This window comes from Budorcas taxicolor, chromosome 15 (genome assembly GCF_023091745.1).
Source record: "Budorcas taxicolor isolate Tak-1 chromosome 15, Takin1.1, whole genome shotgun sequence".
NCBI lineage: Eukaryota > Metazoa > Chordata > Mammalia > Artiodactyla > Bovidae > Budorcas > Budorcas taxicolor.
Genome location: NC_068924.1, coordinates 38,455,242 through 38,468,167, shown reverse-complemented (window position 1 = coordinate 38,468,167; position 12,926 = coordinate 38,455,242). Strand labels below are relative to the sequence as shown.

The window sequence follows — 12,926 nt, the reverse complement described above, 5'->3', positions numbered from 1 at the left end:
CTACATGTGTGGTTTATAGAATCAGTAATCTGTTTCTCTCTTCCCTGAACTCAGGACCCACAGAGCCAGTTACCTCTATGGCACTGATCTTCTGTGGAGTCTCATTGACACTTTACAGTCAATATGAACAAAACTGAACTCCTCTCCATAGGTATTCTTCCAGTGGTTTCCACCGAATGAGTTTATTCACATACAAGTGTTTGTCAGCACTCTGTTATCTGGGGCCTGTGTGCTGAGCACAATAGATGTGGTCCCTGTCCACACGGAGTTTGTATTCTTTATTCCTTCTCCTGTCATTGGCCAAGTCTTAGAGTTATTTTCAATTTCCCAAACATAAATGCTCTGTTACTCTTAGGTGGTTATATGTGACACTCTTTGTCTGAAACACTGTTCTTATAATCTCAAGTCCTTCCCCAGCAGGGCAAGTTGTTGCTCCCGTACAGTCTCATAAAACTGTTGTGTTAGCCCTGTTTTATTACTTATAACACTATATTTTAACTGTTTCCTTGTTTAATTTTTCCTATAATATTTTAAATAACTTGAGGCAAAGGTCATTTTCTTGTTTTCTCAGTGTATGGACAGTACTTATTTTATTTGAAACGCTTAGTAAATATTTTATTAATTACTATAAAAACAGTAATATTGAAGTCATTACCTAAAGGTGGAGAAGACTATTACTTACTAAAAGTCATATAGGAAGGTGAAAGTGAGTGCCATGTTTTTTTTTTTTTTTCCCCCAGATTTAAGACTCTGCTTAAACTACAAGTATGGATTTTAAATGGATTGGAGAGTCAGGGTGTAATAGAACAGTGATTTGGAGGTCCCATCTATAAAATCTGGGGTAAAAAATTAAATTTGACTCACAGTTAAATGTATGTTCGTACTGTAACCATCTTGGGATCTGACTGATTCTCTAGTTAAATTTATTCCTTTGAATATACTTAAGGAATATTGAATTTTCTATTTTCAAATTAGAATCCTATATATATGATACTTTACAGGTTTTTCCAGCTTCTGATCTTAATATTTCCTTAAAAACTTTTTTTTCCTTTAATATACTTACATTTTTTTCCTCTTTAAAATTTTTCTAAGATTTAAAGTAGAGTGTAGTTAGTGTCATTTTATTCTAATCTGCTAAAGAGGACTGCAGCCAAAAAAAAAAGTGATAAGGTTTGGATTTTAGAAATCTGATCATTGTAAACATTGATCTTATATATATACTGCTTATGTCTGTGCTGAGGGATCATACAGTCTAATGAACAAAGGCATAAACAGTTAAAATTTAACTTTGCAAACTGCTACCTCTGTGTCCTTGGTGAGTTACTGAACCTCTCTGTTTCTCAGATTCCTCATCTGTAAAATGGGGATAGTATTTTCCATACAGAATGATAGCAATTTAAGCAATCTTAGGATTTGCATAGTTGAAATCTAAAAAATACTGATCCTTGGGGGAGAAGACGGTGATGATGGATTTTAGAAAGTTGAAAAATACTGCCCTAAAATGTTTTTCTCTTTTGATAGCTTTTTGACAGATTGAGAGATGAAAATCCAGATTTTAGGGAGAAAATTATAGCAATCAACAGTGAACTCACCCAACCTAAACTGGCTCTTAGTGAAGAAGATAAAGAGATCATCATAGATTCTACTAATATTATATTCCACTGTGCAGCTACAGTAAGATTTAATGAAAATTTGAGGTAAGTAAAAGTATTTATGTGATATTTGAACTGCAATATAGTTAAAAGATCTAATTTGAATTTTACTTGTTAGTCAAGTCATTTTGAAAATGTTTGCTCTCTATTGTAGCTTTCAATATCCTACAGCGTGTTAAAAGAATTTTCCTTCTCTTAACAGTTAAAAACATGGGATTGCTAATGTATGTTTCTTAGAAGTAGTTGCTGTGAATTTAAATATGGGGCAGGGAGAAAGCAAATGGGAAGTGTGGATTAGAAGAAAGAACTTTACCTTGGGTAGGAGTATTAGTCTTAACAACTAATAGCGTTTATTTCCTTTTCCCTCCGTTCTTTCAGAAGTGTATACTCCAGCAGCATTATTTTTCTACTTCACACATATTGATCTGATATTAAATATTAAATAGGCTCAGGTTTTGCAGAGAAAGAAAAAATGGCTTATACATTGAAGTCATACCTTGTTTTTGTTTTAAAATTTTGGTATCACTGTTAATAGGGTACATTGGATATAGGTTTACTTTAAAAACAGTTTGGACTTCCTTCAAGATACCTATTTCAGGAAAAAACATAGCTTTCCAAATGGTCGCTATGTTTTAAGAAGTCTCACGTATATGCAATTCAAATAATGATGCTTAATTCAGAACACTTTTGATGTTATATACAGTTTTATAATGTAAATCTAATTATATGGTCTTAGATCGGTTAGAATGGTGTATATTTTTTAGGTTTCATGATTGCTTGAAGGGCTTCTTAAAATGTTTTTAAGTTCAGTTCTGATTATAAAGGACTTTGAGATTAGCCCCCATATTGTCTGTAGAAGTGCAAACCTGAATTGACACTGTGTGACATGACAGTTCAGCACCAAAACATTACAGTGAGTTCTGCTTAGAGTTCAGGTGAGGGAAATGATTAATAGTCCCTTATGTTTCTTTAACAATGTTTTATAGTTTCAAGGTGTTTTCTCACTCATTATTTCATTCCGTGCTTACATTACCCACCTTTATATAATGGGCAAATCCATTTTATATTTGAGGAAGCTGAGACAGCACTATGTAGTGGAAAAGGCATGAGCTTTGGAATTACATACCTTGGTTCTAATCTTGGCTTTATCCTTTATGATCTGGTGATCATTATTTATTTACTTTTTAGTTCTTTTTATGCAGCAGTTATGTGTTCAAGATTCATAAGTGACAAAAGAATCTTATTAGAACTTAGTATAATCTCATTTTCATAAAATATGTGTACACATACATGTTTTATACATATATTTTTTAGTATTGGCTGGTTATTATATTTGGATAGTGTGATTACAGGTGGGTTTTTATTATGAAGTAGTCAATCTATTTTCTCTTATTCTAGCTTCCATAACCAAAAAAGAGTTCACATAACCTTATGAAAGTGTTTTGAGGAAAAGGTATATTCATACTTGATAATTGTGGTATAATCCTCAAAGGGAAAATTAGATTCTTTCAGAAGGGAGATTGTTTTGCAAACAGGCAACATTCATTCAGGTGAAACTCATCTAAATAGCCTTATGAAAAGGACCCAAGTGTAATACTTTTGGGGCAAACATTTTCTTTCCTCTTTGTCTTTCCCTTAGGGTAAGCAACATTACCATTAACAAAAGGGAAAATTTATTATTATTATTATTATTATTATTTGTTCTTTCACTAGAGATTGATGAACATTTATTGTTCTTCTCTTCCTTGCCAAGGCATGTATGTTTATTCACCTAATCCCAGTTGTTACATTGAAATTACTGTTTTCTATGAAGCAATTTTAATGGATGATGTCTTAAGTGGTGATATTATAACATTCTAAAATACTGTAGGTTGACCTAACTACTTTTTACAGAGCAGTTATTCTTTTTTTTAATGGTTAGCATTTTTATGTCTTTTTTTCTTAATATATATTTTATTGAAATCTAGTTGCCTTACAATGTTTCAAGTGCACAGCAAGGTGATTCAATTATTCATATACACATATATTATTTTTAAGATTATTTTCCATTATAGGTTGTTACAAGATATTGACTGTATGTGGTTCCCTGTGCTATACAGTAAACCTTTGTTGCTTCAGAGCTGTTATTCTTTATAGCCACTTTTTATTTTAGTCCACAAATAAAAAATGGTTCAAAGCCTTTACTTCCAGGGCAAAAAAATCTAGATTTCACTCCCCAAACTATATTTTTGGATAAATCAGAATAAATTGCACACAATTTGCAAAGTCCATATAGTCTAATAGAATACGCTTAAATAACCATAAAATAGAAAATGTGGAGTTACTGAAGAGCATATGTTAAAGAGCTATGCGAGTTGAGAGGTAGCAGAGCTCATTTATTTTTCACATATGGTGGTCTATAAATCTTGAAGTGGGGAGAAATGGATATCAAGATTAAAAATTATAAAGAAATACTGACAAAAGGAGAGAGTGATATTGAGGATAAAAAAGGGAGTTACATCATAATCTGGTATCCCTTAAGTATTAAGGAAAGTGAGGGTAGGCAGGGCCAATGGAGTTGAGAGTAAAGAAGTATCAAGAGATAGAGACCATGATGAGGATGTAAAACAGGCTTAAGTGCAGAAATGGAAGGACAGATAATGTGGTGTGGGGAAAATTCACAGTATGAGGTTTTAGAGATGGAACAGTTTGGGGTGAGAAAGCCCAGGGTAGGAATATGAGAGTAGGTGTTCCGAAAGGAGTAAAAGTAAAGATCCATAATTAGAACAGATTAAGAAACTGTTGAGTTTAAGGCCATTGATTCTCAAACTTTAGAGTGTGTTATGAAGCTTAAGAATTACTGGAGAATGTGTTTAAAATGCAGAATCTTGGACTGTGTTTGCCAAATTCAAATCCTGTAGTTTTGAGATAATAAGTGGGAATCCTCATTTTTAGGAAGAACCTAGGATGTGACTATTTTATTTTTTTAATATAAATTTATTTACTTTAATTGGAGACTAATTACAGTATTGTATTGGTTTTGCCATACATTGACTTGAATCTGCCCCAGGTGTACATGTGTTCCCCATCCTGAACCTCCCTCCCACCTCCCTTCCCATCCCATCCCTCTGGGTCATTCATCCCAGTGCACTAGCCCCGAGCACCCTGTCTCATATATCAAACCTGGACTGGTGATTCGTTTCACATATGATAATATTATGTTTCAATGCCATTCTCCCAAATCATCCCACCCTCGCCCTCTCCCACAGAATCCAAAAGACTGTTCTATACATCTGTGTCTCTTTTGCTGTCTCGCATACAGGGTTATCGTTACCATCTTTCTAGATTCCATATATATACGTTAGTATACTGTATTGGTGTTTTTCTTTCTGGCTTACTTCACTCTGTATAATAGGCTCCAGTTTCATCCATCTCATTAGAACTGATTCAAATGTATTCTTTTTAATGGCTGAGTAATACTCCATTGTGTATATGTACCACAGCTCTCTTATCCATTCGTCTGCTGATGGACATCTAGGTTGCTTCCATGTCCTGGCTATTATAAACAGTGCTGTGATGAACATTGGGGTACATGTGTCTCTTTCAATTTTGGTTTCCTCAGTGTGTATGCCCAGCAGTGGGACTGCTGGGTTGTATGGCAGTTCTGTTTCCAGTTTCTTAAGGAATCTCCACACTGTTCTGCATAGTGGCTGTGCTGGTTTGCATTCCCACCAACAGTGTTAGAGGGTTCCCTTTTCTCCACACCCTCTCTAGCATTTATTGCTTGTAGACTTTTGGATAACAGCCATTCTGACTGGCATGAAATGGCACTTCATTATGGTTTTGATTTGCATTTCTCTGATAATGAGTGATGTTGAGCATCTTTTCATGTGTTTTTTAGCCATCTGTATATCTTCTTTGGAGAAATGTCTGTTTAGTTCTTTGGCCCATTTTTTGATTGGGTCGTTTATTTCTCTGGAATTGAGCTGCAGGAGTTGCTTGTATATTTTTGAGATTAATTCTTTATCAGTTGCTTCATTTGCTATTTTCTCCCATTCAGAAGGCTGTCTTTTCACCTTGCTTATAGTTTCCTTTGTTGTGCAGAAGCTTTTAACTTTAATTAGGTCCCATTTGTTTATTTTTGCTTTTATTTCCAGAATTCTGGGAGGTGGGTCATAGAGGATCCTGCTGTGATTTATGTCAGAGAGTGTTTTGCCTATGTTTTCCTCTAGGAGTTTTATAGTTTCTGGTCTTACGTTTAGATCTTTAATCCATTTTGAGTTTATTTTTGTGTATGCTGTTAGAAAGTGTTCTAGTTTCATTCTGGTTGACCAGTTTTCCCAGCACCACTTGTTAAAGAGAGTGTCTTTTCTCCATTGTATATCCTTGCCTCCTTTGTCAAAGATAAGGTGTCCATAGGTGCGTGGAATCTCTGGGCTTTCTATTTTGTTCCATTGATCTATATTTCTGTCTTTGTGCCAGTATCATACTGTCTTGATGACTGTGGCTTTGTAGTAGAGCCTGAAGTCAGGCAGGTTGATTCCTCCAGTTCCATTCTTCTTTCTCAAGATTGCTTTGGCTATTTGAGGTTTTTTGTATTTCCATACAAATTGTGAATTTATTTGTTCTAGTTCTGTGAAATATATTGTTGGTAGCTTGATAGGGGTTGCATTGAATCTATAGATTGCTTTGGGTAGTATACTTACTTTCACTGTGTTGATTCTGCCGATTCATGAACATGGTATATTTCTCCATCTATTAGTGTCCTCTTTGATTTCTTTCACCAGTGTTTTATAGTTTTCTATATATAGGTCTTTAGTTTCTTTAGGTGGATATATTCCTAAGTATTTTATTCTTTGCAATGGTGAATGGAATTGTTTCCTTAATTTCTCTTTCTGTTTTCTCATTGTTAGTGTACAGGAGTGCAAGGGATTTCTGTGTGTTGATTTTATATCCTGCAACTTTATTATATTCATTGATTAGCTCTAGTAATTTTCTGGTGGAGTCTTTAGGGTTTTCTATGTAGAGGATCATGTCATATGCAAACAGTGAGAGTTTTACTTCTTTTCCTATTTGGATTCCTTTTATTTCTTTTTCTGTTCTGATTGCTGTGGCCAAACTTCCAAAACTATGTTGAATAGTAGTGGTGACAGTGGGCACCCTTGTCTTGTTCCTGACTTTAGGGGAAATGCTTTCAGTTTTTCACCATTGAGCAAAATGTTTGCTGTGGGTTTGTCATATATAGCTTTTATTATGTTGAGGGTGTGTTCCTTCTATTCCTGCTTTCTGGAGGGTTTTCATCATAAATGGATGTTGAATTTTGTTAAAGGCTTTCTCTGCATCTATTGAGATAATCATATGGCATTTATTTTTCAATTTGTTAATGTGGTGTATTACATTGATTGCTTTGTGGATATTGAAAAATCCTTGGGATAAAGCCCACTTGGTCATGATGTATGATCTTTTTAATGTGTTGTTGGATTCTGATTGCTAAAGTTTGTTAAGGATTTTTGCATCTATGTTCATCAGTGATATTGGCCTGTAGTTTTCTTTTTTTGTGGCATCTTTGTCTGGTTTTGGTATTAGGGTGATGATGGCCTCATAGAATGAGTTTGGAAGTTTACCTTCCTCTGCAATTTTCTGGAAGAGTTTGAGTAGGATAGGTGTTAGCTCTTCTCTAAATTTTTGGTAGAATTCAGCTGTGAAGCTGTCTGGTCCTGGACTTTTGTTTGCTGGAAGATTTCTGATTACAGTTTCAATTTCCGTGCTTGTGATGGTTCTTTTAAGATTTTCTATTTCTTCCTGGTTCAGTTTTGGAAAGTTGTACTTTTCTAAGAATTTGTCCATTTCTTCCAAGTTGTCCACTTTATTGGCATATAGTTACTGATAGTCTCTTATGATCCTTTGTATTTCTGTGTTGTCTGTTGTGATCTCTCCATTTTCATTTCTAATTTTATTGATTTGATTTTTCTCCCTTTGTTTCTTGATGAGTCTGGTTAATGGTTTGTCAATTTTATTTATCTTCTCAAAGAACCAGCTTTTGGCTTTGTTAATTTTTGCTATGGTCTCTTTTGTTACCAACAAATTACAAAAGAAATCAAAATATGCATAGAAACGAATGAAAACGAAAACACAACAACCCAAAACCTGTGGGACACTGTAAAAGCAGTGCTAAGGGGAAGGTTCATAGCAATACAAGCATACCTCAAGAAACAAGAAAAAAGTCAAATAAATAAACTAACTCTACACCTAAAGCAACTGGGAAAGGAAGAAATGAAGAACCCCAGGGTTAGTAGAAGGAAAGAAATCTTAAAAATTAGGGCAGAAATAGGATGTGATTTAAATGACAGATGTCTGGGTCCCCTGCCTTGGTTGATTAATTGGCCCCTAGACATCTGTTTCTATATCTTCATCAAATTAGAAAGTAAAATCAGCAGCATTAGTGATGAAATCAGTAATGCAGGTAGTATGTTTGTAATCAGTGATGTAGGTAGTATTTTATCAGAGATAGGAAAGAGAGTGGTGAGGAAGAGATCGTGATGGCCTGGGGAATTAATTTAATATGTAGTTTCCCAGGACTCAGTTTAGACATTGGAGAGTGTCTAAGGATGAGGTCCAACAGTCTGCATTTTTAATAACTCAACTGGTGTCAGTCATGCCAAGGATGAGTCCCTGGTCTATGTCTTAGAGGTGTTATCAACATAGAGTTTGAACAATCCAATATAGAAGACAGGTGAATAAGAAAATTTATTAGCTGTTCAAGTTGAGGTTTCTCCTTTATTGAAGTGATTTCTGTGTCTGCATTAATGATGGACCATTATTACAAAGATTTGTTCATTTTGCTCTCCCCACCAAAAGCCAGTGTTTCATAAAATGCATTTAAGAATTCATATAACCAAATAATAGCAAGAACTTTTATTTTTGTTTAGCACTACTGAATGCTTTCAGATCTAACATGTCAGGACCTCAGCCTAAAGTTCAAGATGTAGAAACTGGATGGTGGTAAAACAAGAGTGAGAATAGCCTGGCAGGGATATTAAGAGTTATTTATGTGGACACAAAATGCCTTCAGGTTTGGGCTCTCAGTTGCAGACGAATGGTAAGAGGTGAGCAGACAGAGCACAGGTGTGCTTCCTTTGTAAAGTTATTCCTACTTTTCAGTGACCCAGAAATTCTGTCACCATCCTCAGGAGCCTGTGACAAAATATCCTTTGTGGCTTGCTCCCAAAACATTTCTCTCCCTACCACTATTGTTTTGCAAATGGGAAAGAAGATAGCACATTGCCTTACAGTCTAGTGGACAGTATCCTGTCTGTGAAATGTCTTTTTTCTTGATATCTGTTCAAACAGATTTTCCTCCTTCAGTTGAGATAAGGAAAGAAAAAGATAAACTCATGATTATAAGACCCCAACCAGATTATTTCATTGAAAAAAATTTTTTTTCTGTTTTCATAGGTTCTCAGATACTATTAAATTAAAAGAAAAAATAAGACCCAAGAGTTTTTTCTCATGAATTATTTCTTGTTCCTAGTGACCCAGAACTTGTTGTCCTGTCCTCAGAAACCTGTAATAGGATATTTTCTGTATACCTTTTCCAAAACAGCACTCTCCCCATTCCGACTGTTTTGCAAATGTGATATGCATCAAAGCACTACTTTACAGTTAAGTGGACCAGATTCTATCTGTAACATATTCTGGCCTTTTAAAAGAATGGTTGATTTTTTCTCTTCTTAAATATTGAAAATGTAACCAAAACTGTTTTTATTTTTTTTAAAATTTTCTTGTGGTTTCTCTTTGAAAATAGTTTTCCATGAAATGTAAGCATAAAATTTATAATTTTCCTATTGAAACAATTTCTATGTTTCTGAGTTTTTCATATATAATTTTCATAATGTGATATTTCATGTTATTATCCTGTAATTTCACATTGACTTAGCATGGCAAATTTAGGGAATTTTCCTGAGGCTGTGGGAATAAAGGGAACTCTTCTACTCTGCTGGTGGGAATGTAAATTGGTGCGGCCAGTTTCTTCGGAGAACAGTATGCAGGTTCCTCAAAAAACTAAAAATAGATTTGCCATATGGTGTAGCAGTTCCACTCCTGCGTGCATATATCTGCACAAAACTATAATCCAAAAAGATGTATGCAACCCTGTGTCCATAGCAGCACTATTTATAATAGCCAAGACATGGACAACCTAAATGTTCATTGACAGATGAATGAATAAAGAAGGTGGGTATGTATACATACAATGGAATGTTATTCAACCTTAAAAAAGGATGAAATAATGCCTTTTGCAGCTACATGGATGGACCTAGAGATTATCATATTAAGTGAAGTAAGTCAGAAAGAGAAAGACGAATACCATATGATATCACTTATATGTGGAATCTAAAGTATGACAAAAATGAACTTACCTATGAAACAAACTCACAGACATAGAGAACAGACTGGTGTTTTCCAAGGGGTAGGGGAGGGTTGGAATGAAAGTTTGGGACTAGCAGATGCAAACTCTCATGCAGAATGGATAAGCAACAACGGGCCTAATGTATAGCACAGGGAGCTATATTCAATATCCTGTAATAAACTGTAATATAAAAGAATATGAGGAATATTTATATTAATAAATATATAACTGAATCACTTAGCTGTACACCAGAAACTAACACAACATTGTAAATCAAGTATACGTCAATTAAAAAACAAAAGGAGAAACGCAACCAAAAATCCCCCAAAACAACAAATGTAGGAAATTTTACTTTCTTTTTGAAAAATTTGGATTAGATTAAGTTTTTCCTATCAGTTAAAATTTCAGTAGTTTAACTAAATTAGTAACTGTTATTTCTGTAATTCCTGGTACTTTATCATAATCTCTTTCAAATCAGTTGTATCAGCTGATAGTGTCACCAAACACTGTATTAACTTTGCCAGTTTTTTTCACAGTATTACTGGTTTTGAGTGTTTTAACTTTTTTCCCCCCTCAAATATGTTATAAATGAAAGTATAATATAAAGTGGGCTTCCCAGGTGATGCTAGTGGTAAAGAACCCACCGGGTAATGCAGGAGACATAAAAGATATGAGTTCAATCCCTGGGTCTGGAAGACCCCCCCGAAGGAGAAAATGGCAACCCATGCCAGTATTCTTGCCTGGAGAATCCCATGGACAGAAGACCTTGTCAGGCTACAGTCCATAGGGTTGCAAAGAGACACAACTAAAGTGACTTAGCATGCAAATAATAGATCACAAAAACTACTCACCCTTTAAGTAATATTTTTTAAATGCCTATTTTGGGACTGTGTTAGGAATAATGTTAAGTACTTGCAAGCTTTTTTTTTTTTTTTTTTCATTTAATTTTCATTAAAATCTTAGTAGGTAGTCTTTCTTTTACCTGTTCTCCTTTACTGATGAGGACACAGGCCGGAGTGCTTGAGTGACTTTCAGTTCAGTTCAGTTGCTCAGTTGTGTCCAACTCTTTGCGACCCCATGAATCACAGCATGCCAGGCCTCCCTGTCCATCACAACTCGTGGAGTTTACTCAAACTCATGTCCATCAAGTCGGTGATGCCATCCAGCCATCTCATCCTCTGTCGTCCCCTTCTCCTGCCCCCAATCCCTCCCAGCATCAGGGTCTTTTCCAATGAGTCAACTCTTCGCATGAGGTGGCCACAGTATTGGAGTTTCAGCTTCAGCGTCATTCCCTCCAATGAACACCCAGGACTGATCTGCTTTAGGATAGACTGGTTGGATCTCCTATCTGCCATGAAGTGATGGAACCAGATGCCCTGACCTTAGTTTTCTGAATATAGAACTTTAAGACAACTTTTTCACTCTCCTCTTTCACGTTCATCAAGAGGCTTTTTAGTTCCTCTTCACTTTCTGCCATAAGGGTGGTGTCATCTGCATATCTGAGATTATTGGTATTTCTCCTGGCAATCTTGATTCCAGCTTGTGCTTCTTCCAGCTCTGCGTTTCTCATGATGTACTCTGCATATAAGTTAAATAAGTAGGGTGACAATATACAGCCTTGATGCACTCCTTTTCCTATTTGGAACCAGTCTGTTGTTCCATGTCCAGTTCTAACTGTTGCTTCCTGACCTGCATATAGGTTTCTCAAGAGGCAGGTCATGGGGTCTGGTATTCCCATCTCTTTCAGAATTTTCCACAGTTTATTGTGGTCCACACAGTCAAAGGCTTTGGCATAGTCAAGAAAGCAGAAATAGATGTTTTTCTGGAACTCTCTTGCTTTTTCAATGATCCAGCGGATGTTGGGAATTTGATCTCTGGTTCCTCTGCCTTTTCTGGGACATCTGGAAGTTCATGGTTCACGTATTGCTGAAGCCTGGCTTGGAGAATTTTGAGCATTACTTGACTAGCATGTGAGATGAGTGCAATTGTACGGTAGTTTGAGCATTCTTTGGCATTGCCTTTCTTTGGCATTGGAATGAAAACTGACCTTTTCCAGTCCTGTGGCCACTGCTGAGTTTTCCAAATTTGCTGGCATATTGAGTGAAGCACTTTCACCTTCAGAGTATCATCTTTCAGGATTTGAAATAGCTCAACTGGAATTCCATCACCTCTACTAGCTTTGTTTGTAGTGATGCTTTCTAAGGTCCACTTGACTTCACATTCCAGGATGTCTGGCTTAGGTGAGTGATCACACCATCGTGATTATCTTGATCTGAAGATCTTTTTTGTACAGTTCTGTGTATCCTTGCCACCTTTTCTTAATATCTTCTGCTTCTGTTAGGTCCATACCATTTCTGTCCTTTATGAAGCCCATCTTTGCATGAAATGTTCCCTTGGTATCTCTAATTTTCTTGAAGAGATCTCTAGTCTTTCCCATTCTGTTGTTTTCGTCTTTTTTTGCATTGATCACTGAGGATGGCTTTCATATCTCTCCTTGCTATTCTTTGGAACTCTGCATTCAGATGCTTATAGCTTTCCTTTCCTCCTTTGCTTTTCGCTTGTCTTCTTTTCACAGGTATTTGCAAGGCCTCCTCAGACAGTCATTTTGCTTTTTTGCATTGCTTTTCCATGGGGATGGTCTTGATCCCTGTCTCCTGTACAATGTCACGAACTTCCGTCCATAGTTCATCAGGCACTCTATCTATCAGATCTAGTCCCTTAAATCTATTTCTCACTTCCACTGTATAATCATAAGGGATTTGACTTAGGTCATACCTGAATGATCTAGTGGTTTTCCCCACTTTCTTCAGTTTAAGTCTGAATTTGGCAATAGGGAGTTCATGATCTGAGCCACAGTCAGCTCCCGGTCTTGTTTTTGTTCACTGTAT

The 12,926-nt window shown here is 35.8% G+C and overlaps 1 protein-coding gene across 1 annotated transcript in view; it reads left to right on the top strand.

Annotated features, from left to right (window-relative positions):
* Positions 1–12,926, top strand: part of FAR1 (fatty acyl-CoA reductase 1) — a 76,597-nt gene that overhangs the window by 43,867 nt on the left and 19,804 nt on the right. The window contains exon 3 of the mRNA XM_052652698.1: positions 1,522–1,697. Within this exon, the coding sequence (XP_052508658.1) occupies positions 1,522–1,697 (176 nt within the window). The remainder of the gene's footprint in view (positions 1–1,521; positions 1,698–12,926) is intronic.